A 24,778-nucleotide genomic window follows, 5' to 3' on the forward strand; every position below is an offset into this window, starting at 1 on the left:
TTGGTGTTTAAGAATTGCTCCATTATCTTAAAAAAAGGGGGGGGGGGCCTGGGTGGTTCAGATGGTTAAGAATTGCTCCATTATCTGATACCTTACAGGTCGTACCTGCAGAGGGCCAGGAGAATGGGCAAAGGGAAGAAGAGGAAGAAGAGAAGGAGCCTGAAGCAGAACCCCCTATACCTCCCCAGGTTTCAGTAGAGGTGGCCTTGCCCCCACCTGTGGAGCATGAAGTAAAGAAAGGTAGGTGAAGCGTACAGCTCCCTGAATTCCAAGAGCACTTTATTTGGACCTCTTTTAAAGCATTTAATGTTTTCTGCCTTTTATTACAGTGTTTTTGCATCGCTGTTTTACCTCTCTCTCCTAGTTATTGAGCTACTTGAGAGTTAGGTTAAAATCTTTGGATCTCCATAGTGAGGAGCTTTGCCTAGACAGTACCTTGCACATTGTAGGTGCTCAGCACAGTTAAGTGGAACAGTGCTTGGTAGGGAATGAGAGAAAGGCATAGCAGAGGTGAGAGAGCCAGCATTGCTCCCTGCTGAAAACTGTTCATGTGCTCTTTTTGATAGTGACTTTAGGAGATACCTTAACTCGACGTTCCATTAGCCAGCAAAAGTCTGGAGTTTCCATTACAATTGATGACCCAGTCCGAACTGCTCAGGTGCCCTCCCCGCCCCGGGGCAAGATCAGTAACATCGTCCACATCTCCAATTTGGTGAGTCGGAGTCATTTCCCACAGCCCGGCCTTGTTTAGTGGTTAAGAGTTTGAGCTTTGGATTCCTGTTACTGAACTTCAACTCCTAGATCTGCCAGTTACTCACTCACTGAGCGACTGACCTCATCTCTCTCAACCAGTCTCCTCACCTGAAAAATGGGGACAAAGTATCAGCCTGCAGGGTTGTCTGGAGGATTTGCGGAGGGCCTGGCATGTAGTGTCTCCGTTAGTGTTACCGTTCTTCGCTCCCCTCTCATTCCCACGGGAGAGTTCCTGACCCCTCTGTGCCCATACTCTGAAGCTGTACTCCTGTGCCAGACACTTGGGGAATCTGAAGACTGGTTGCAGGAGTATTGTTCTTGCCTTCTTCAAGACTTGGAAACTCCATTTTCCTTGGCAGGTGCGTCCCTTCACTTTAGGCCAACTAAAGGAATTGTTGGGCCGGACGGGAACTCTGGTGGAAGAGGCCTTCTGGATTGACAAGATCAAATCTCACTGCTTTGTCACGGTGAGGGGAGGAAGCTGATTCTCTAGGTTGTGGCACACATTTCCTTTTGTAACCAACGTGGGCAGGTTCAGGGGCCTTGTGGCAAGTGGGAGGGATTGAGGCCTGTTGTGACCCTCTGCCTTCTGCCTTCCTCCACCAGTACTCAACAGTAGAGGAGGCAGTTGCCACTCGCACAGCGCTACATGGGGTCAAATGGCCCCAGTCCAATCCCAAATTCCTTTGTGCTGACTATGCCGAGCAAGATGAGGTAAGAAACCTAGGGAAAGGAAGGAGGGGAGGGGCAGGGGAGGCCATTATCTGCTAGAATCCAGCTGAGATCCTGGCCAAACCTGCAGCCACTGAGATTCCTTCTCCCTTTTCCTACCCCTTGGTTCCTTTCGTTGAACCATGGGGCTCCAAAATCTGTATGCCCTGGTACCTGGGCTCCTTCAGTGGGAGTGTTATCCTCTCCATCCTGACTGTCCTTGTCCCTCCTCTACCCACAGCTGGATTATCACCGGGGCCTCTTGGTGGACCGTCCCTCTGAAACTAAGACAGAGGAGCAGGGGGTACCACGGCCCCTGCACCCCCCGCCCCCACCCCCAGCCCAGCCACCACAGCACCCCCGGGCAGAGCAGCGGGAGCAGGAGCGGGCGGTGCGGGAACAGTGGGCAGAGCGGGAACGGGAAATGGAGCGGCGGGAGCGAACTCGATCAGAGCGTGAATGGGATCGGGACAAAGTTCGAGAAGGTCCCCGTTCCCGATCACGGTCCCGTGACCGCCGCCGCAAGGAACGTGCGAAGTCTAAAGAAAAGAAGAGTGAGAAGAAAGGTACTTAGCTGTCGGGACACACATACCTGCTAGTAGGTGGGAAAGGAACCCAAATGGGATGGGACACACAGGGTCATAGAGCATAAGGTCTGACTCACTTTCTTGCACCTCAGAGAAAGCTCAGGAGGAACCGCCTGCCAAGCTGCTGGACGACCTTTTCCGTAAGACCAAGGCAGCTCCCTGCATCTATTGGCTCCCGCTGACTGACAGCCAGGTGAGTGCTCACTTCAGGCTCCGCTCTGAGTAGCAGCCAGGCTTGACAGCAGTGCAAGGGGGAGAGTCACTTGACTACTGGTGTGAGAAGGCCCAGGTATTGGCTTAGGATAAGGGAAGAAACTAAGCATCACGGAAAGGCAGTTTTTAAGAACCAGGTGACCGTACGCCATAGAGAAGCCAAACCCAAGAGTGCCAAGGTCAACACAAAGACAGGAACTGGGTTTGTGTGTCTAGGAAGCTGTCTGTGCCAACCATCCTTGTCGGAAATTGATTTCAGTTAGCTGAGAAACCATTTCTCTGCTTTTTTATTTCTAGGGTAGTTTGCCTTTTTTTTTTTTTTTTTTTTCCAATTTTTATTTATTTGGTAAGTAATCTACGCCAAATGTGGGGCTTGAACTCAGCAACCACAAGATTAAGAATTGCATACTCTTCCAACTGAGCCAGCCAGGCACCCCTAAGATTTTTTTGCTTTTTGAATTTAAGTTTCTTTGTAATGGGCCTTTTTGGGAATTTGAGGCTCATGTACTCGGCTAAAGGGAAAAGTGGTTTGTTCACATCTTAAGTAGCTGGGGGAATACGAGAGGCAAGGCATGGATGGTGCCACTGCCTGTCGTGGGTATAAAAGGCGAACACTTGGAGGGATGGGGACCCGGGGACAAAGACAGGTGTGATTGCAGACAACCCCCTTCCTGCTTAACAGCAAAGCTGGCGATGATCCTGAGCTAGGGCAGGGCCCAGGGACATACAGACAAGGCGGGACTGGCGTGTGCGGGATCTCAGCAACCTTTGCTGCCTGCTGCAGATTGTTCAGAAGGAGGCTGAGCGGGCTGAACGGGCCAAGGAGCGGGAGAAGCGGCGAAAGGAGCAAGAAGAGGAAGAGCAAAAGGAGCGGGAGAAGGAAGCAGAACGGGAACGGAACCGGCAGCTAGAGCGGGAGAAGCGTCGCGAGCACAGCCGAGAGAGGGACAGGGAGAGAGAGAGGGAAAGGGAGCGTGACCGGGGTGATCGGGAGAGGGAGAGGGAGAGGGACCGGGAGCGAGGCAGGGAGAGGGACCGCAGAGACACCAAGCGCCACAGCAGGAGCCGGAGTCGGAGCACGCCTGTGCGGGACCGGGGCGGGCGCCGCTAGCTGGGAACACACGAGCGAGAGCTGCAGGCATCAGCCACCCTGCCCCGGGGGGTTCGAGGCCACAGAGGGATAGGTACAATCTCCACCGCCCTAGAACCAGGGGTCTTTCACACCATTTACCCAGTGCTCAAGTATGGCTGCCACCTGTCCCCACATACCAAATGGAGCAGTGGCCGTCTTTCCCCCCAGAGCCCCACCCCCATAACCTATCTCTTGGGAGTTAGCCCTCTCCTCACTCTCCTTTCCCACTGTTGAGTCTGAGAGGGAAGAGCTAGGTTAGGGAGGGAGGTGGTTGGCCCAGAGGTGGGGAACAGCCAAGAGCCCCAGACCTCTCATTTTTCCTCCATCCTGCTCACCACCTCCTTTGGGTACTCACAACCCCCTCTTGGGAACAGCCGGGGCCAGGACTGGGTCACCTATGAGCTGAATCAGCATCTCCTCCTGAGTCCCAGGGCCCCTGCAGTTCCCAGTCTCTTCTGTCCTGCAGCCCTTGCCTTCTGCCCACCGGTTCCACTTTATATCCACCTTTTCCTTTTGTTCAATTTTTATTTTTATTTTTTTTATTATTAAATGATGTGGTCTATGGAAAATAATAAAAATCTGACTTAGTTTTAACTAGTGTGTGACTGGCTTTCCTTGGGCAGGGCCCGGGGGGGAGAGCTGAACAGTTGAAGAGGACGGCTGTAGCATGGGGGCACCATCGCCTGCACTCCATACACTTGTTTAGGCAGCCTGCTGCTTCCGGGAGCAGGGACTTCCCGCCCTCCATCTCTGTCTTGGCTCTACCCACGTCACCACGGAGCATCGTCCTCACTGGAGGCCAGAGGGGAAGATCCCTGGGAAGAGGAGGGTCCCTGTCCCGGTGCCCAGTCCCGCGTTAGAGGCGTTCGGTCACCTGCTCGCCACCTTCAAGGCGCCTCCCACAGCGGCCGCCAGGGGGCGGCAGCCGCTCGCTCAGTGGGCGCCTGTAAATGAGCTTCCCAAAAAGGCTCCACTCCCCACCGCCGTCCCCTCCCGCTGCTGTCGTGCCTCGGTCCCTGACCTGCTCCCTGGGCCCAGCCCGCGGACTCCCTGGACCCTTCTGCCGGCCTTAAGCGCTCCCCAGTCGGCCGGCTGTGGTGCCCCGCACCGCCTCCCCGAATGCCGCCTCCTTGCGGCCGGGGTTCACAGCAGCCCCAGAGGCCGCTCCGGAAGCGGGAGCGGGAGCCGCAGCCGGGCCTCTCCGCAGCCGGCTCCTAATTCCCCGCCTCACCGCGCGCTCGCCCTTCGCCCCGCGGCGTGGGGGCGTGCGGGGCCGCTCGGCGCTCCCGGCTGCACCCTCCCCGCCAGCCCTTCGGGGACGGCCTGGCGCCGGGGCCTGGACGTCCTCCCGCCCGAGTGCCCTGCGGGGCGCTGCGGGCCCGGCCCGGGAGGGGCGCCGCATCTGTATGCGCCCAGCGGCCCGGCAGCGCCGCCCCCGCCCCCGCCTCCGCCGCGCGGGCCCGGGCTGGCCGGGGAGGGTCGGAGGCAGGGCTCTCTCCCGCGCGCCGCGGAGCCGCCTCGCTCCTCCGCAGGCGGAGCCTCCTTCCCCCGCCCCCTCCGTCTCGCTCCCTTGTTCTCGCCGGGGCCGCTCAGACCTGCAGCGGAGCCGCGGCGCCCGCTCCGATCGGCTCGGGGCTGCGCCCCCGGGACCCGGCGACGGGGGCGGGCGGGGACGCTCCCCGCCGGCCTGGGCCCCTCGGCACTGCCAGGTAAGGGCGCCTGCCCCGGAGCCCGGGGTCGGGAACCCGCGGAGGGGCAGCAGGGGGCCCGCAGCCTGCGGGTGTCTTCAGAGCGGTGCGCTCCGCGGCTGGGAGCCCACTGCCGGCTCCCTTCTCCCGCGCTCTACCTCTTTCCCCTCTTCCCTCGCACCTCTTTTCCTCCTTGCCCCATTTTCCTCTCCCTCGGTTCCTCTTCACCCTGCCTTCTCTCTGCCTGTTTGCCTCCTCTGCCCCTTCCCTCTTGCCCTGTCTTTCTCCACCTCCTCTTCCTCTTTGCCTTTTCCTTTCCCGACCTTTCCTTTCCTGTCTTTCCCTTTGCCTTTTCCCGCTCTCCTTTCCTTCCCCCGTTTCTTCCCTCTCGCCTCCTCTTCCCTTCCCGCTATCCGGTTTCCCACTCCTCCAGCCCTTTCCTTCTCCTCGTCCCGCCTCCCGCTCTGGTCCCCGGCTTCCCTCCGGCTTCCCTCTTCCCTCGGGAGGGAAAAGACTGGCAGGTGTGTGTCTGCTCTGGGGGAGGAGGGGTGGCAGCCACAGCTACCTGAGGGGGTCCCCCCCTCCCCGGCAGGAGGAGAGGGAGGAGACAGCAGTGGGAAGGGTCCTCTCTCCAGCTCCCTTCCCGAAGCCCCTCCTGGCTGCCCCCTCTCTCAGATTGAAGTTCCCGAGGCCTGCTCTGACCCCCGCAGCTGAGGGCTGCCCCCCGCCTGCTCATCACTCCCAGAAAGCCCCTCTGCCCCCCTCCTACCATTCCCAAGCCTGTTACCTATGACTCCTCTCTGCCTGTCAGACACCCAGGCTGCCTCCTTTGATCTCTTTCCTCGTGTCTCTTGCTGCCATTCTGTCTCAGTCTGCGCCGGACAGTGCCTGAGTCTGGGTCTCACCATCACTAACACTGAGTCTGTAGTCTCTGCTCTCCTCTCCCAGCCTCCTGGCCTTGCCCCCAGCTTTACATCCTCTTCTTTCGGCTCCGGCCCCCCCACTCTGCCTCCCGAGCCCAGTCCCCCTTCAAGGACTTCAGCTGGCAGTGTGGGCTGGGGGCAGGTTCTGGAGAGGTGGGGTTCCCTCTGGAGGAGGGACTTTCACAGGCTCTCAACCCTGTCTTAGGCTGCACGCCTTGTCATGGCTCAGCCTGACCCCAGACACCTTGACACCACACCTCGGTGAGTCCCAGCCCCTGGATTCTAAGCCCTTTTCCCTGGTAGTCCCCAACTCCTCCAGCCCCCTGGCTGCATACCCAACCTGGGAGAAGAGGGGCCAGATCTGGGGTTCCAACCCTTCCCCGCATCCCCCCTCCTGTTTTCTTCCCCAGCTTCTCTACTCAGAGTTGACTGGCCAGAGATTTATCAGCTTGTAGGGCTGGAGGTGAATACAGGCAGAGCCTGGGTGGAGGGAAGGATCAGACTGTCTGCTCTGTCTCAGTCTGGGTTCTGGGCAGTGGGGTGTCTGGTTCCTTGGAGGTCTGATCTTCAGTATCGAACTTTAGTTGGGGGCCGGGGGGAGTTAAGGGTTTCCTTGACCCTGAATAGCTACCTGTCCTACAGGTGTGGATCCATGGGGTAGCCCCAACGCATCTGCCCTTCTGCCCCAGCCAGCTCATGCCTCAGTACCCGGGGACAGTGAACAGAGCCCTGGCTGGAGCCCAAACATGTGGGGCCTGGTGAGGCTCCTGCTGGCCTGGCTGGGTGGCTGGGGCTGCATGGGGCGCCTGGCAGCCCCCGCCCGGGCCTGGGCAGGATCCCCGAGGGGCCCAGGACCAGTGCTGCTGCGGAACCGAAGGAGCTGGGTGTGGAACCAGTTCTTTGTCATTGAGGAATATGCCGGTCCAGAGCCCGTCCTTATTGGTAAGGTAAGGATCAGCCCTTCCCAGGTCTGCCCTGACTCTCGAGGCCCTTAGGTCCTGCCCTGCAACTTCATCACTTCTTCAATGACCTTGGCCCCTCAAGACTCCCAACACTCCACCCACTCATAGACTTAGACTCTTTAACCTTTCTGTCCCTATGCTTGGAACCTGCTGCTATTTTTCCCTGACCCCTACAGCTGCACTCGGATGTGGACAGGGGCGAGGGCCGCACCAAGTACCTGCTGACCGGGGAGGGGGCAGGCACTGTATTTGTGATTGATGAGGCCACAGGCAATATCCATGTCACCAAGAGCCTGGACCGGGAGGAGAAGGCACAGTACGTGCTGCTTGCCCAAGCCGTGGACCGAGCCTCCAACCGGCCTCTGGAGCCCCCGTCAGAGTTTATCATCAAGGTGCAAGACATTAATGACAACCCACCTATCTTTCCCCTCGGGCCCTACCACGCCACAGTGCCCGAGATGTCCAATGTCGGTGAGTACCCCAACTCTGACCATCCCAGAGCCCGTCTCCTGGAGCACCCTCGCCTCTCCTTCCCGCATTGCTCTCGTGTCTGGGTCCCCCTCATTTGCTGTTCTTTCCCACTTGGCCCTGCCCCTGCTGAGTGGGGTGCCGGGATCCCCCACAGGGACGTCAGTGATCCAGGTGACTGCTCACGATGCCGATGACCCCAGCTACGGGAACAGCGCCAAGCTGGTGTACACTGTGTTGGATGGACTGCCCTTCTTCTCTGTGGACCCCCAGACGGGTGAGGATAGAGCTCGGAGCCTGGCGGGGCAGCCATGCGAACAGGCAGCCCCTGACCCGTGTCTCTCCCTAGGAGTGGTGCGTACTGCCATCCCCAACATGGACCGGGAGACGCAGGAGGAGTTCTTGGTGGTGATTCAGGCCAAGGACATGGGCGGCCACATGGGGGGGCTGTCGGGCAGCACTACGGTGACGGTCACCCTCAGCGATGTCAACGACAACCCCCCCAAGTTCCCTCAGAGTAAGGGGCCAGTGCTGCCACCGGAGCCATCCTTTGCCTGCCCCCACCCTCTACAGCTTCTGGGGAGGCCTCCCCTCTCCAGCCCTCCCCCAGCCAGACCCCAGGAGAAGGGAGTGCTGGGAGAGGGAGGAGGGCTAGGGACCTAAGATGTCTCCCCTCCGTCCCCCCTCAAGGCCTATACCAGTTCTCTGTGGTGGAGACGGCTGGGCCGGGCACCCTGGTAGGCCGGCTGCGAGCCCAGGACCCAGATCTGGGGGACAACGCCCTCATGGCGTACAGCATCCTGGACGGAGAGGGGTCCGAAGCCTTCAGCATCAGCACAGACTCCCAGGGTCGAGACGGGCTCCTCGCTGTCCGCAAGGTTAGCCTTCTGTCTGCTAACACTTGCACACTCACTCCTACCTGCCTCTTGCCCCACGAGGCTCACTCCTAACTGGTCTAACAGACTCGGGACCACTGGGTTGGAGCTTAGAGACATGGTCGTCTCGTCCTCTTTCAGATGAGGGACTGGGGCCCAGCAAGGGGGAGAGACGGGCTCAGAACTTTTCGTGTAGCCAGTCTATGATGGAGCTGGGGGCAGACCTAGGGTCACAGACTAAGTCATCTGCCTCACCCTGACCACTGCGGCCCCTGCCTATCAGTGCCCACCTCTCGTCTCAGGTGGGCCGAGCACTGGATGCGCGGGGAGGGGACCTCTCACCTTCCAGGAGCTTGGGCCTGCCCTGGTTTCCACCTCTCCTCCCCATAGCCCCTGGACTTCGAGACCCGACGCTCCTATTCCTTCCGCGTGGAGGCCACCAACACCCTCATCGACCCAGCCTACCTGCGGCGAGGGCCCTTCAAGGACGTGGCCTCCGTGCGCGTGGCCGTGCAGGACGCCCCAGAGCCGCCTGCCTTCACCCAGGCTGCCTACCACCTGGCGGTGCCTGAGAACAAAGCTCCTGGGACGCTGGTGGGCCGAGTCTCAGCGGCAGACCTGGATTCCCCAGCCAGCCCAATCAGGTGAGCTGGGGTGTGGGCAGGGGAAGGGGAGGGCCTCAGGGAACGAGCCCAGTGGCAGGCTAGTCCCACCGAGGATGGGCCCCCCTCACCGAAAATCCCACTCACCTCCTGGCGGAGGTCTCCCTCTCTGCAGGGCTGAGGGCCAGGGAAGGCCTGGAGGTCGGGGCTAGCACCCTGTGCGCCCCCCAGCTCCACCCATCCCTCTGGGAGGATAGCAGTGGCGCCTCCCAGTGACGGTGCGGGCAGATGCAGGCTCATGTGATGAGTGGTGCTGGAGGGCGGGCCGCCCCTGTTGGTCAGTCCCTCAACGCTGCACATTATACCCACTCGGTAACATTCAGTTCTCACAACAGCCCTGTGAAGTAGGCACGATCAGCCCCAGTTGTTTTAGAGGCCAGGCCCTGACAGGTTAAGTTCCTTGTCCAAGGTCACATAGTCAGGAAGCAGCAGAGCTGGGACTTGCATGCAGATTTGTCTGCCTTGAGAAGAGCCACTCTTCCCACCTTTCAGCAGCCCCGTCACAGGAATGAGGGAGGTGCTGGTGTCGTTCCCATTTTGTAGTTAAGTAAACAGAGGTTAAATGATTCACCCCAAGATCACACTGCTGGTCTGAGGCAGAGCAAGCCTGGGGTCCCTGGGTCCCTGGAATAGAGCCCAGAAGTCAGAAAGACAGGCTGTTTACCCCCACTTCCACCTCTTTCTGTCTCACCCCCACCATGAAACCCAGTCCCCCTGAGTCTTAGGACAGCTATTTAATGTTGGTAACTTCCCCAAGCGACTTGACTCTTTTTTTTTTTAATTTTTTTTAAAAGATTTTATTTATTTATTTATTTGATGGAGAGAGAGACAGCGAGAGAGGGAACACAAGCAGGGGGAGTGGGAGAGGGAGAAGCAGGCTTCCCGCCAAGCAGGGAGCCCAATGCGGGCCTCGATCCCAGGACCCTGGGATCATGACCTGAGCCGAAGGCAGCCACTTAACGACTGAGCCACCCAGGCGCCCGCGACTTATCTCTTAAGGGGACCCTAATGTGAATTATGGCTCTGGGTACCCGGGCCAGGCTCAGCCCAGCGAGCTCGGGCCCTCTGCCCAGAAGAACCAAGAGGCCCAGCAAGGCGAACAGAAGGGAGGGAGGGGTAGCAGCAAGCTCTGGCCCTGCCCCCAGATCAGCCCCCAGCTCCGCTCCATCTTCCCCAGATACTCCATCCTCCCCCACTCCGATCCAGAGCGCTGCTTCTCCATCGAGCCCGAAGATGGCACCATCCGCACAGTGGTGCCCCTGGACCGCGAGGCTCGCATCTGGCACAACCTCACAGTGCTGGCCACAGAGCTTGGTGAGGAGCCCTAGGCCCCCAGGAGAGGGAGAAGGCGAGCAGCCACCTGGCAGAGGAGCTGTCCCTGAGCAGGGAGGGGGGAGGCGGTCACTGCCACCATGCCTCACCAGTGTACAGCGCTGGCTTCCCAGCCTGGATCACCACCACCAGGCAGGCCTCCTGGTCTCTGAGGCTGGGCTGGCCTGGGCACAGTGGATCTGCCTGCGCATTCTCCTGACTTTAAATTCATTCCCATACCTGACTTTCCCCAACTGGGAAACAAACCTAATCTCAAATAGCTCCTAAGCCCTAGGAAGCCCCAATCTGTACCCTGGCAGACCCTGCCCTGCCCACTGTCCGCTTCAGGCTGAAGCCAGGGGCCAGGGCAGGGCTGGGCCCCTCCTCTGGAAGCTGACTGGGGGGCTCCAGCAGCCCCTCCCAGGGACACCCTGCAGAGAGCCCTCAAGGTAGGGGAGAGGGGCCAGCCCCTGCCCCTGTTAGCCCCCAGTCACCAGCAGCATGCTTTGGCTGCCTCTGGGCGGCCCTGGCCCACGGAGGCGGGGAGACCGCCGTCCCCTCTGTGAACCTCCCCTTATCACTCCTGCTCACGCCCCCTGCAGGGCCTCCTACATTTGCTGTCTGTGTCCCATCTGTGGGAACTGTCATTGTGTGCGTAGATGTTTGTACATGGCAGCGGAGAGCTCTATGTATATGTACATGTGTGTATCCACGTGTGTGTACAATTCCATGTGTGTGACAATACATATATACACACATGGAGTGTGTGTGTGTGTAGTTGAGTGGGTAGAATATTTGTGCGAATGTATAATTAGGTGTGTGTAAGGATAGGTACAGGTAGCTGTTTGTGTATGTCATTTTGTGTATGTGTATGTGAGTATTCGTGGCCAGAGAATTTATTACATACTGTGTACCAGGGACTGTTCTAAGTACTAAATGTGGATCAATTAATGTAATCACCACCACAACTTTATGAGGGAGGTATGGTTATTTCCCCATTTGACAATAAGGAAACTCGGCCGAAGAGAAGTTAAGTAACTCCCCAAGGTCATGACGACGTGACGGGGCAGAGCCATGAGACCCCGTAAGGCTGCAGAGTCGGAGCACTTATCCCTCCTCCATGTTGCCTCTCACGTGTAGCAGTTCATGTGTATGGGCTCATGTTTCTGGCCCCGTGGCTGTGTGTTACATGGTGTTGCACGTGTGCCCGTCTGTGTGAATGTCCCTATGTGTATATAGTGTTTGCAGTTGCCTGTGTATACGTAGCCAGCCATCTGTGTCATGGGTGTGTGTGTCTTTCCCTCCCTGCCTTCTCACCCTCCCACCAAATCCTGCTCTCCAGCAAACCCCAAGATCACCTAGCAGGCCCTGGGCCCATACTGCAGAGAAGGAATGGAGCCCCGAACCCTTGGCCAGGGAGCCCACTCAGCCTCCCTTGCCCAGGCTGGGACCTCGGCCCCTTCCCCGGGGCCAGCCAGCTCCCTCCCCACCTGGGAGAGGACTAAAGAATCTGGGAGGCTCAGCCAGCAGAGGTGAGCTCCGGGGTGGGCAGGGATACCTGTTTTCCATTCTTTCTTGGATGGCATTGGCAGTGAGGAGCAAGTCAGGGTAATGACAGGGAGCCACCTGATGAAGGGTTGCATGAAGAAGGGGGCCTGTGTCTGGCTGTGGCACCCAGGCTGGCCTGGCTCCCCAAGGCCAACTCTAAGTGCTACTCACTGCTATTCCGTGGCCTTCCGACCGCTGATGGGGCGTGTGTGCGTGTGTCTGTCTGTCTGTCTGTCTGTCTGTCTGTCTCTGTCTCGCTGGTGCTGTGTATGAAAATGCATCCTCTCGACCCTGGGTGGGGGGGTGACACTGAATACACTGTGTCTATCCAACACCCACTTCATGTATGTTGTATTTGTTTTAAATGCTGAGTGTACATTGAATATATGGTATGAATGTGTTTGTTTCATGACTATTGTCTGTGTGCAACCTGTATGCACCTTCCGTCTACCTTTCATTTATGGTGCATGTGTCGTGCATGTGGGTTATCCTGTATGCATATCGTGGGTGCCCCGCCCCTGTGGAGTGTGTGTTCCACACTGCACATATCTTGGCTACCACGTGAATGTTGTCGTACGCTCTCGGTGTTCCATTCGTTTCACGTCACCGTTTGCTACTTGCACGTTGCATGCATATACCGCGTGTTGCATGTGTACGCTGTGCGCTACATGGAGCATCCGCGCCCACACACCATGTGTGTTGTGTGTAAACTGTTGTGTGTGCGTGGGGCATGTATGTGTTCATGTTCTGTCTTCAGACAGCTCCGCACGGGCCTCCCGTGTGCAAGTGGCCATCCAGATCCTGGACGAGAATGACAACGCTCCCCAGCTGGCTGAGCCCTACGACACCTTCGTGTGTGATTCTGCAGCCCCCGGCCAGGTGAGCCAAGGAGGCAGAGGGCTCGGGACCTTAAGACCGCCAGCTGCCCACTCCATACAAGGCCTCTCTTCTTCCTCCCAGCTGATTCAGGTCATCCGGGCCCTGGACAGAGACGAGGTGGGCAACAGTAGCCGTGTCTCCCTTCAAGGTCCTCTGGGCCCCGATGCCAACTTCACTGTCCGAGACAACCGAGGTGGGTGGCCCCCCTGCTCTCCTCCTCCCATCCCACCTCCTAGCCCAGCCTCACCCCTGCCCACACATCTGGGCCCTCCACCCAACAGAAGGTAGATGTGGACGTGCACACATTTGCTCTTTGCCAACCTTCCCCGTTGGAAGCTGTCTCCCTGGGCCGCACTGACCCTACAGGGATGGTGTCTCAGGAGGGGGCCCGACACCTTCCCTCTCCCACAGATGGCTCTGCCAGCCTGCTGCTGCCCTCTCGCCCTGCTCCGCCCCGCCAGGCCCCCTATCTGGTTCCCATAGCACTGTGGGACTGGGGGCAGCCAGCCCTGAGCAGCACTGCCACCGTGACAGTCAGCGTGTGCCGCTGCCGGCCTGATGGCTCCGTGGCTTCCTGCCGGCCCGAGGCTCAGCTCTCACCCGCTGGGCTCAGCACTGGGGCCCTGCTTGCCATCGTCACCTGTGTGGGCACCCTGCTCGGTGAGTCGGGCCACCTTGGCACGTAGATGTGGGGCCCGAGCCTGCAGGGGCTGGAGAGAGGGGCCAGGGCCCTGGACCTAGGGAACTCCACCCCGGGGCTTAAAGGATGCGCCCGTGCGCGGATTTTCCCACTCCCTCGTGTGTCCAAGAGAAGAGCTCCGGCCTCCGGCCCTGGCATTACCAGTCCGCAGTGACAGCAGCAGGCCGTAAAAACTGGTTATTGAAGCCTGACTCTGGACGGTGCGTGGTGCCCAGCGCATCACTTGTGCTATTTCGTGTCATCCTTTCAACAGCCCTAAGAGGGAAATTCGTTTTCCCGGTTTTCCACACCAGCCCTCTAAGGGTCAGAGGTTCAGAGAAGCGAAGCAACTTCCCACAGTCACACGGCGAGTGCGGGGTGAAGTCAGGCCTCAAACGAGGCCTGCCAGGGCTTAAACCCGGGTCTCGCCTCCCCTCGGCCACACTGGCTCCTCCGTCTCCCAAGCCGCGTGTGGCCCCGGGACGGAAGCAGGTGGCGCGCTCCGGGGCGCCGCGGGCTCAGCGGCCTTGTGCGCCCCTCCCCCAGCGCTGGCTGTGCTCTTCGCGGCCCTGCGGCGGCAGAAGCACGAAGCGCTGATGGTGCTGGAGGAGGAGGACGTCCGCGAGAACATCATCACCTACGACGACGAGGGCGGCGGCGAAGAGGACACGGAGGCCTTCGACATCAGCGCCCTGCAGAACCCCGATGGGGCGGCCCCGCCCAACCCCGGGCCGCCGCCAACGCCCGCGCGCCGCGACGTCCTGCCCCGGGCCCGGGCGCCCCGCCAGCCCCGGCCCCCCGGCCCCGCCGACGTGGCCCAGCTCCTGGCGCTGCGGCTCCGCGAGGCGGACGACGACCCCAGCGTGCCGCCCTACGACTCGGTGCAGGTGTACGGCTACGAGGGCCGCGGCTCCTCCTGCGGCTCCCTCAGCTCGCTGGGCTCCGGCAGCGAGGCGGGGGGCGCCCCGGGCCCCGCCGAGCCGCCGGACGACTGGGGGCCGCTCTTCCACACCCTGGCCGAGCTGTATGGGGCCAAGGAGCCCCTGGCCCCCTGAAAGCCGGCCCCAGCCCTGCCCGCCGCGGGGGGGGGGGGGGGGCAGCCCGCACAGGCCCTCTGAGTGAGCCCCCACCCCCCTGGGGTCCAGGCGGGCGGCAGCAGCCCCGGGGGAGAGCCCCCAGGCCTCCCCTTGTCCCTGTGTCCCTCTTCCCAGCTTCCCCAGGGCAACGTCCTTCTTACCTCCCTCCTCCCCAGTCGTCTGTATGTTTCCCTCCAGGGATCTCTGTCTCTTTCTGTAACACTCTCCTGTCTGGGTCTGGATTGTGTGGCTCGACTCTGAATCTCTCTGTTCCTTCACTGTGACTCCACTCTCTCCGTGACTCTGTTTTTGTCTGCCCGGTTCTAAATCTCTCACACACCCTCTCTCTGTCTCCCTTGCCCACACACATGCTCTGTGTCTGTCTCCTGCCCGCATCTGCCTGCATTCTCTCCGGGTCCCTGTGACTGGCTTTTCTGTTTTTTCTGTTGTCCATCCCAAAAGCAAGAGAAACTTCCAGCCACTGCTGCCCACCCTCCTGCGGGGGATGTTCGGCCCCAGGTCAGTGCTGCTAATTGGGCGGGGGGGAGGGGGGGCGAGCACTGGGATTGCCTGAAGCCCTCCTCCACTCACAGACTAGAACCGCCCCCCCTCGGGTCTCCTGTCTTTACAGACCTGCCCGCATGGTTCCATCCATCACTCATGGCCTCATCCTGGCTCCACTGGCCTCCAGCAGAGAGAGGGTGCCAGCCCACCTCCCAGGGCCAGAGCTCCAGCCCCCCACATGGCCGCCTCCCTGGAGCTCTGCCCAGCTGTTGGCCTGCCCTGGGCATCCCAGCTCTGGGCATTGTCTTGTGTGTTTCCCAGGCCCCAGGGGGAGGGGAGGGGAAGGAAAGGAAAGGAAAGGGGGAGGCAGCTGGGGAAGGGGAAAAAGGGAGGAAGGGGAGGGGCCTCCATCTCTAATTTCATAATAAACAAACACTTTATTTTCTAAAGCTGGAGCCCTGTTTCCCGTTCTGCATGCAAGTTTCTATACAGAGCTTCCCTGTGCCAAAGGGTGGGAGCAGAGGCCTGACCCAACCCCGCTGGCTCCTTTCTTCTTTGGGGGGGGGCGCGGGGGCAGTCCACTCAAGTCCCTCTAGCCCGAGGAGGGTTTGGGTTGTTTCCATTCCGGAAGTAAGTATCCCCACTGCCAACTCTCCTGTTCCTTGTTGGTCTCAAAATGTCTAAGGGAATTAAGGGGGATTGGCCAGAGGGGAGGGTGGCAAGGAGAAGTGGGGGTGAGAGCTCCTAAGAAGAGAGGGGGAGAGATAAAAGACTAAGAAGAGATGAAGAGGGTTTCAGACTAGGAAAAAAATGTGGCTGGGGGGCAGGAGAGGGAGCAACCCAGTCCTCCTGGGGCCTGCGGTGCCAGGTGGGAGAGGGTGGGCCAGGGTGAGATGGCATAGTCCCATTGATTCTGGGCCCAGTGCTGCCACCTTTAATTCTCCCCAGTCCTGGTCTTACTCTCCAGGGAACATAAAGGAGGAGGGAGAGGGACCAGGGAGGCAGGCTCTCTAGGGGCCCAGGGGCTGAATCAAAGTCAACTGGGGTGGGAGCTGAACAGAGAGCCGTCATTTCTCAGGGTGCACTCCCTGAGCAGAGAAGGGAGGTCCTAACTCCAGGCAGGGCTCCTAGTGATAGGAGGTGATGGGTCAGGACAGATCCTTGTGACCCTCCCCTCCAAGTGTGGGGTGTTGGCCATCCGGGGGAGCTACTCCAATGGGAAGATGCCTTCTCACACCTTCCATGCCTGCTTGGTTAGGGCAACCAGGTGGCGGGAGAACAGGACCCTTGCCCCGGGGCTGGACTTGTCCTTTACTCTGTGAAGGATGGACCCGGCGCCCTGACTGGCAGAAGGCCTGTGCAAGAGCAGGCTGGCTGTCCCCCAAAGGAGACGATTGGGAGCCAACACTGCAAGCGTGGTGTTAGAGGGACAGGGTTTTCCAGTTCAGGGCAGGATGGGCAAGCTCTCTGCCCCTCTGCTCTCACCCCAACATCTGCATCAAGCCTTCGGGCATAAACGGAGACAAGGGAGGGACTGACCCATGGGCCACTCCTAGGTGGCAAGGTGTGCTCAGAAGTGGGATGTGGCCTTTACCTGCTCTCCCAGCCCTTCCAGGCCTCCCTTTCCGCTTCCTGAGGTCCGCCCCGACTCCAGTAAACTCGGAGGGAAACACAGGGCATAGGGAAACAGGCCTGTCAGCAAGACCCCTGGGCTTATCTCTGGTCTCAAATACCTCATCATCTCGAAGGAGAGAACCTATCAAAGGGAGTGAAGAGGGACAGGATCGTGAAAGGAAAGGAGAAGGGAGAGAAGGGGCAAGGTGACAGGAGAAGGAGGGCTCCCTTCTTATTCTGCCCTGTATGTGGGTTCAGTCCTCCTTCCCCCGTTTATGGGGAGGGGAAGGGGGCAGAGCATCCCAGAGGAGTGAGCTGCAGGCAGTTTTTGAGCCTGGGACTGGGCTCAGGTAGCAACCCCAGGCTGCACGCACCCACACATGCATACCCACATTTTCTCATTCCTGGGGCTTTAGGATCAGGGGTGTGAAGATGCAGAAGTGGGGAACAAATGAGCTCTGCCCCCACTTCCTCTCTGCTTTGGACCATTTTTGCAAAATAAGTGACAAGGCCTGGCTTTCTCTCCTAAGAGGGGCTGCTCTCCTTATCCAGGTGTTAACCCTTTCTCTTCCAGTCTCTTTCCTGTCTCTGTACACAGGAACTGCACGTGCATCACCTAGCACACTCACATGCACACATCTCTACTGGGTCACTCACACCAGGACACAGATCCACAAATATCTCTGCACTTGGGGATGCACCCTCTTATGCCTGAGTCCATCTCGTACTTGAACCCTGGGCAAAAGCTTTCCTCCTGTGCTCCTCCAGGACTAGGCTGGCCCCGGGGGTCCCTGAGCTCTGCTTATCATTCCCAGAGGCCCGCACCTTCTCCCCAGAGGCTGAAGAGTGGACAGGGGGTGAAGGGTTGCTGCTGAGGCCACCCACCAGATTCCAGGACCCTGATTGGAATAATAGCCCTCCTGTAAGAGGCAGCTTTCTGCCACTCTCCCCCCCACACACCCACTTTCCTCCCTCTGCCTCCACTGCTTTCCTTCCTGAGACTCCCTGCCTTTCCCATCTCCTCCCTGATTATGCCCTGAAGGCCAGAGCCTGGGGGTCTCCTCTGTCTGTCCAGCTCCAGCCTGGAGGAAGTGCAGTATTGAGGCTTGGGGCTCAGAGCTGGGCTGCAGGCTGAGAGGAGGGGTGTCCAGGAGGGAGGAAAGGGGGCTGCGAATCTTGGGACTGGAAGCTCTGCAGGAGTGGGATGAGAGAAGGAAGGTTCAGCAACCTTCCTTCCGGTCAGTCCGGTCTCTCAGTTGACTGTGCTTTCCACCCACCCCCCTTCAACTTTGCCTGGGGAGGGGCAGGGCAGGGAAGGTGGCCCTCCTGGAACTTGGCTTACCAGGGAGCTGGAGGAGGGGCAGGAAGGGCGGGAGAGGATGTGCTAGCCCGACAGTTCCCGCTGGCACAGCCACCTCCCTCTTCTCTTCATTCCCCAGAGGGAGTGACAGGAAGGAAAAGCTGGAAAGAAGGCAAAGGGAATTAAGCAGGAAGGGGAAAGAGGGAAAGAAGTCTGGCCACAGCAGTGACAGAGTTCCCAGTGGGCTGTGGCCATGGCTCCAGGTCCTGGCGGGGGAGTGGGGGTAGCCGCCCTCCAGGCCCTCGGGCTCCTTTGCCCACCAGGCAGGGGTTTGGCCCAGCTACTTCCTCCCCCACCTCACTCCCAGATGCCTGCAGGGCCTTGGGGAGAGAAGGAAGGCAAGGAAGAGGACCTGGGAGGACAGAGCTGGGCTGAAGGAGCAGAGCTCTGGAGCCAAAGGCCCGGGTCCCAGCCTCATCTCTGCCACTTACTCTGCAACCCCGGGCAAGTCACATAACCCTTTGAACCTGTTTCCTCTTCTGTAAAGTGAGGATAATTATTACCTCAGAGTTATCATGAGAAGGGCATTCAGAAGGAGTAGTGATTGTAGTCCTTAGAGTCCCTCGGGGGCAGGGGAGGGGGCCGAGGGGAGAGCAGCTGGGAGAAGCCCCTCGCCACCACAGGGTCCACGCTGCCCTGCCCCCCCCCCCAGCCTGGGCACTCTGGGCCACTCGCCCCACCTTACTCCACTCCCCGCTACCCCCCTCACCAAGGTGACACAGTGACAAAGACTGAAGCTGAGATGAGCACAGGAATGGGAGGCAAAGAGAGCGGGGGATCGCGTGGGAAAAAGCGGCAAAGAGGGCAGTGAGAAAGAGGGTCTAGCGCTTAGCCCCCTGTCTGGCATGCAGGAGGCATGCCCCGGAGGATTCGCTGCAGAGAACTTGGGGGTGGGAAGTTGCCTGGACCCATCCATCAGGCAGAGGAACATGTTGGACAGAGCCATCAATAGCACTGGGAGGCACAAAGGGGTGGAGACGTGGAACAAACAGAGCTGGGGACCCCTGTGGGCTGGAGCCAGATGCCGGGAGGCTGCTCCCACCACCTCCCCCCTCCCCCGTGCCCATCCTCCCACCCCACTCCCTTGGCCTAGGCCCCCCCAAGTCCTGCCGCTTCTCACAGCATCTCAGTCCCCGCGGGCATCCTGGAGTCTCTGTGCAGGGTGACTGGCTCAGGCTGATCCCAGCGGGCCTCCTCCTCCTCCTCCTTCCCTGGCTCCGGAAGCTTCTGCAGTTCCGAGTACAGCGCACAGGCATCGTTGCGGGACACATACTCCCATCCGTTCTCCCGCACGTGGAAAAGGTCTACAGCACCCCCGGAGTAGGCATCGCGGTGGGTGGCGTGGGCCACGGCGCAGCGAGCCAGGGCGTAGGCTTCCTGGGGGCTCATGTCGTAGCGGTAGCCGCGGTCCAGCACGCCGTAGGCATAGGGAGATCCTGAGCCCACCGAGAAGATGTTCCCTTGCAGGCGGGTGCCGTCACTGTAGACATAGAAGAGGGCAGGGCCGGAGCGGTCCCAGCCACACAGCGCGGTGGCAACGCACAGATCCAGCCCCCGGTAGCAGGACATCATGGCCGACAGGAGTTTGGCGGCACCGGCCACGCTGGGCAGCTGACCGTCCCTCAGCGCCCGCAGCCGCAGCTCCCGCCGCAGCACGCGGTACCAGGCGGCGCAGTCGGCCGACGTGCCGGAGGTGGTGCCCACGAGGTGCTGGTGCACGGGGATGATCTTGCGTGAGGCCGGACACTGCACATAGTTGCCGCAGGAGGACCGTGTGTCGGCGGCGGCGATCACTCCGTGCCGGAAGCGGAAGGCCAACGTGGTGGTGCCATGCGCCAGCCTGGGGCCGTGGATCCGCAGGAAGGTTTGAGGGTCCCAGCCTGGGGGCACGGCCCAGCCACCCGCCTGAGGCAGGTGAGGCGATGGTCCCTGGGTGCCGGGGGCCTGCCACTTGCACACATCCTGCAGAGCCATCCCTGGGGCTGAGTGATGGCTGGAAGGAACACGGCAGGGATTTGTGGGCTGGAGCCAGGTGGGGGAAGAGAGACGCTAAGGAGAAGCTGGGCTACAGCCAGAACCCGCACGGAGGGGCACCGAAGGGCACGTGATCTATGGCTTCACTTCTGCCTACCCCCAAGTCAAGCTTTGGGACTGGCTCTGAGGAGCAGCCTCCTCCTCCTCCTCAGAGGATTGCTGAGGGGAGAGAGGAGGAGGCCAGTGAAGTCGCCACTGCGGGGAAGACGCTGCTCGTGACACACGTGAGCGTCACCCAAGGAGTCTCCCGTCTATCAACCTCCAAGCACCTGGAGTGGGGCGGGGGCTGGGGTAACTTCAAAGGAAGGGAGGCATGAGTGGAAGGAGCACAGCAGACTCCCCTCTTGTTTCTCCTGTGGGGGGCATGGGGCATGCAAAGACAAATGAGGCTCTGTCCCAGCCCTGCAAGAGCTCCCAGCCTAGGAGGAGGTAAAGACAAGTCAGGGCTCTAATGCCATCAGAATGGAATCCTGTGAGGGGTGCCTGGCTGGCTCAGTTGGTAAAGCATGCGACCATTGACCTCAGGGCTATGAGTTCGAATCCCATGTTGAGCATAGAGCTTACTTTTTTTTTTTTTAAAGATGTTATTTATTTATTTGACAGAGAGACACAGTGAGAGAGAGAACACAAGCAGGGGGAGTGGGAGAGGGAGAAGCAGGCTTCCCGCTGAGCAGGGAGCCCGGCGCGGGGCTCGATCCCAAGACACCGGGATCATGACCTGAGCCGAAGGCAGATGCTTAACAACTGAGCCACCCAGGCGCCCCTAGAGCTTACTTTAAAAAAAAAAAAAAATTAAGGGGCACCTGGGCAGCTCAGTCGGCTGAATGTCCAACTCTTGATTCTCCTCTGCTTTGGAGGTGCATATGAACTTCCATCTGCATGAAGACAGCATTCCTGACAGTTCTCTGGCAGTATAGCTTCTCTGTGGGAAAGTTCTGAGGGTGTAGCTGAAAGTATCTAATGGCCTTCCCTCTTCCGGTCCCCCTTCTGCCCGGTAGTTCACAATAGCAAGAGAGTTGTTTGTAGTTCCAAGACAAGAGAAACAACTGACCTTGTCCCCATAAGGCTGAGTCTAAATCTTAGACCAGCTAGGGGTGGGCAAGGGATGGGATTAGTAGACCCTGACGGCTGGCCCTGCAGAAAGACAAAGTAGATTGGGGCAGAGTGACAAGCTGCAACTACTCTGGCACCATCTGGAGTATATTTTACTAAACACTGCAGCTCAAAGGAGTGCTGTGGAAATGGGTTTAGTAAAAGAAACAGACCCACACACAAGGGAAAGAGCCTGCACCCCCCAGACACCATGATGGCGGGGCCATAGAGTCAGTACTAAGGGCAAGTGCAAATATGTCATGGGAAGACTGGAGAAACCAGGAGGTCACACTAAAGTCCAACCAGTCTTTCTCCCTTCTTTTGCACAGGACCACATGGGACTCTTACTGGAGAGATAAGTATGTCTCCTGTTTTTAAAGATTAAGCCTTAGCTGCTGTATATATGGATGGATTGTCACCTCCTAAGGTCAAGCCATTCTCAAGTCAGATCTGGACAGTTGAATGGCCTTCTAACTGGCCACCCTCCCGTCTCCCCTCTAATCTTGTCCTCTACACTGACATGTTTTCCTAAGGTATCACTCAAGTCCTGTGTCTTCTCTACTAAGAAACCTTGAAGGGTTGCAAGATCAACCCAAACCACCTTCTCCTCCCCAGGCTGGCATTTAAGACCCACTATGGTCCCGTCCTGATCCATCTACCACAACCTCTTTTCACATTATTCCTAACACATCTCATACCTCCCCTTCATCTATTTTTTTCATCTATTTTTTAAAGATTTTATTTTTTATTTTTTTTAAACATTATTTATTTATTTATTTGAGAGAGAGAGAGAGAGTGAGCACAAGTGGGGGGTAGGGCTGCCTGGGAGAGAGAGAAGCAGACTCCCCGCTGAGCAGGGAGCCTGACTCAGGGCTCCATCCCAGGACCCAGGATCATGACCCAAGCTGAAGGCAACCGACTGAGCCACCCAGGTGCCTAAGATTTTATTTTAAAATAATCTCTACACCCAATGTGGGGTTCGAACTTACAGCCCCGAGATCAAGAACCACACTCTACCAGCCAGGCGCCCCTCTCCTTCATCTATTTGAATCCTATCCTTCAAAGCCTGGCTTGAGTACCATCTATTCTGAAAATCCTTCCCAGGTGTGGCCTGAGAGAGGAGAGGCTGTTGGTTTGAGGAGCAATGGGACCCAAGTGGTATTTGGGAAATGAATCCACACTTCCTTAGCAAGGCCTTCCTGGTCTCCCCACCTCACCCCAAGCTATGTTGATCTCCTTTCTCACCTCTCAACTACAACATTTATCATTTTTTTCTCCCCCAAGCCCACTTTATTGAGATAAAATTGACACATGACATTGTGTAAGTTTAAGGTGTACAGTGTGATGATTTGATACATGCATATATTGCAAAATGTTTACCACAATAAGGTTAGTTAGCACTTCTTTCACGTTACATAATTAACCATTTTTGTGGTGGTAGTGGTATAACGTTTAAAATCTACTCTCTTGGGGCACCTGGGTGGCTCAGATGGTTGAGCGTCTGCCTTCGGCTCAGGTCATGATCCCAGGGTCCTGGGATCGAGTCCCACATCGGGCTCCCGGCTCAGCGGGAAGCCTGCTTCTCCCTCTCCCACTCCCCCTGCTTGTGTTCCTGCTCTCGCTGTCTCTGTCTCTGTCAAATAAATAAATAAAATCTTTAAAAAAAAAAAAAATAAAATCTACTCTCTTAGCAACTTTAACTGTACGGTTTAGCATCATTAACTATAATCACAATGCTGTACATTAGATTCCCAGAATTTATTCTTCTTATAACTAGAAATATGTATGTACCATTTGACCACCATTTCCCCATTTCCCCTACTCCACAACCCATGGTAACTACCAATCCACTCTCTGTTTCTATGGAGTTTGGCTTTGTTAGATTCCACATATAAGTGAGATCATACATATTTGTCTTTCTCTGTCTGACATATATCTCTATATGTAGATACAGATAGATAGAGATAGTGACAGGTGATATACATATCTATCTATCTAGAGAACTAATATAAGGTAAGTTGAGAACAGATTATGGAAGGCCTTGAACACCATGCTGAGGAGCTGAATTTTACAGAACATTTTTAAGCAGGCAAAAGATAAGATTAAGAGGGTGTTTTAGGAAAACCAATCTGGTACTGTGCAAAATGAATTAGAGAGTACAATTTGGGCCCAGGATATCAGTTAGGAGAATATTTCAGTAATTCAGGGGTAAGGAAATAAGAAGCCAAAGGTAGTATCAGTTGCTATCAAAAAGAACGTGAGAAGCATTGTAGAGGAAGAATCAACAGGACTTGGCAACTTACTGAATGTGATGGAAAGGAAGGGGAGTTGTTGAAGATGGCCAGGGCTTCAAGCCTCTGCAACTGGAAGAACATGTTGCCATTCTCTCATGTATTCACTTGGCAAGCATTTACCAAGCATACAGTGGGCTCAGGGATGAGTAGTAGAGAAATACCTGTCTTTAGAAGCTTACAATCAAGTTCACTTACAGCCAGGTAAAAGAGAGGTCTTAAGACCTTTTAAAAGGATGTTGTCATCTTGACTTTAGTCAGGCAAGCAGTACTGAATTAAATTCACCTCTAATTCATAGGAAGCGATTGGAAACGTCCGTGTTGCGTAAGGGAAGTGAGGCCGGCCAAAAGTGTCTTAAGAGAGGTACAAATGCTCTTAGTTTCAGTGTGAACGAACCACAGAGAAGAGTCAGAAGGACAACAAGTTGCATTGCAGGGGGTACTGCAAAATAATACCTGCTCTATAAACAGAGGCACTCTGCATTTTCCACACCATCCAAGTGTGAGACGCAGATAAAGATCTTCTGCTTCATTACATTCTGATGGTTGGGCTTGGAAAGGGTTGCCAAATTTCAGCATTAAAAATACAACATATGCAGAGTCTTCTGGGGAAGAGGAGGGGCTGAGTTGGGTCTCAGAGGAAAGTGGAATTTGGATATTGATGGATATTGCTGCTGGAATCCAACAAGGAAGGCCAGACACTGACTTCATAGAACCATAAAGCAGGAGGCAACATTTCATACATTTGCCCACTTCCTTGTTTGTTATGGGTCCCAAAAGGGTTGAAAAATGAAGGTGGGTGGAGAGAGGGAGAGACTATGATATATACCACATTCCTGTATTAATAAAGAGCTTGTCTTAGCAAGCTTAAGTTAGAGAACCTCTTGGTACATCTTTATGCAGTGTCAACCCTCCTCTAGGCTCTAAGATGGTAAATGACTATTGACTCAGTTATTCGGAGCTGAATTGAGAATCTAGTTTGTGGATTAACTGAGTCCCATACGTTTCCTTCTTTATTCTTCTGCCTTTGGGGCAATACATTACCTATTAGAATTTCCACCACAGGGTGGGAGTAAAGAGAATATCAAATCTTAAAAGTTGGTTACGTTACAGAATTTGGGTAGTGTGGCGATTAATGCTATCAAACAAGAGGTATAGCACTTTTATTTTGTTGCAATTTTTACCACAAACTACTGGGGTTTAACTAACTTCACAGGAAAATGGCCTCAGAGTACATCATTATTTTACCCAGTATTACAGGGTGCCCTTAAACAAAATGGCAATTTCACTAGCGTTAATAGGATGCTAACGCCGCACAGATATAAAGTATTGCTTGGACACCCGGCAGGGCGGGGACGACTTAGTGCTAAGGGTTCTGAGAGGATTTTCAACTAGTCACGCCCTTCTCAAAGATGG

General features: G+C 57.1%; 3 protein-coding genes across 6 annotated transcripts in view; 2 read left to right on the forward strand and 1 right to left on the reverse strand.

Moving 5' to 3' along the window:
* Positions 1-3,984, forward strand: part of ACIN1 (apoptotic chromatin condensation inducer 1) — a 33,873-nt gene extending 29,889 nt beyond the window's left edge. For 3 of the 4 annotated variants that reach the window (XM_021695672.2, XM_021695674.2, XM_044918312.1), the window contains 7 exons: positions 99-240; positions 567-712; positions 1,113-1,220; positions 1,360-1,467; positions 1,706-2,030; positions 2,144-2,244; positions 3,049-3,984. In XM_021695672.2, coding sequence (XP_021551347.1) covers positions 99-240; positions 567-712; positions 1,113-1,220; positions 1,360-1,467; positions 1,706-2,030; positions 2,144-2,244; positions 3,049-3,375 — 1,257 coding nt within the window. In that variant the 3' untranslated portion in view covers positions 3,376-3,984. The remainder of the gene's footprint in view (positions 1-98; positions 241-566; positions 713-1,112; positions 1,221-1,359; positions 1,468-1,705; positions 2,031-2,143; positions 2,245-3,048) is intronic. The other variant, XM_021695673.2, reaches the window with a different exon arrangement.
* Positions 3,985-5,087: 1,103 nt separating this feature from the next.
* Positions 5,088-14,464, forward strand: CDH24 (cadherin 24). The gene is made up of 12 exons (XM_021695423.1): positions 5,088-5,105; positions 6,650-6,954; positions 7,146-7,440; positions 7,595-7,714; positions 7,787-7,954; positions 8,128-8,315; positions 8,703-8,956; positions 10,152-10,288; positions 12,591-12,712; positions 12,794-12,905; positions 13,124-13,372; positions 13,938-14,464. Exons 2-12 carry the CDS (start codon positions 6,754-6,756, stop codon positions 14,444-14,446), a joined length of 2,355 nt encoding a protein of 784 aa, XP_021551098.1. The 5' UTR covers positions 5,088-5,105; positions 6,650-6,753; the 3' UTR covers positions 14,447-14,464.
* Positions 14,465-19,061: 4,597 nt separating this feature from the next.
* On the reverse strand, positions 19,062-19,919 carry PSMB11 (proteasome subunit beta 11). Its single transcript, XM_021695695.1, has one exon. It carries the CDS (start codon positions 19,917-19,919, stop codon positions 19,062-19,064), a length of 858 nt encoding a protein of 285 aa, XP_021551370.1.
* Between the last annotated feature and the right edge of the window lie 4,859 nt (positions 19,920-24,778).

This window comes from Neomonachus schauinslandi, chromosome 9 (genome assembly GCF_002201575.2).
Source record: "Neomonachus schauinslandi chromosome 9, ASM220157v2, whole genome shotgun sequence".
NCBI lineage: Eukaryota > Metazoa > Chordata > Mammalia > Carnivora > Phocidae > Neomonachus > Neomonachus schauinslandi.

Coding starts and splice junctions, on each gene's coding strand:
- CDH24 (XM_021695423.1), top strand. CDS start 6,754: ATGTGGGGCCTGGTGAGGCTCCTGCTGGCCTGGCTGGGTGGCTGGGGC. Junction 12,713..12,793: donor ATTCTGCAGCCCCCGGCCAG/GTGAGCCAAGGA, acceptor TCTTCCTCCCAG/CTGATTCAGGTCATCCGGGC. Junction 12,906..13,123: donor CACTGTCCGAGACAACCGAG/GTGGGTGGCCCC, acceptor CCTCTCCCACAG/ATGGCTCTGCCAGCCTGCTG.
- PSMB11 (XM_021695695.1), bottom strand. CDS start 19,919: ATGGCTCTGCAGGATGTGTGCAAGTGGCAGGCCCCCGGCACCCAGGGA.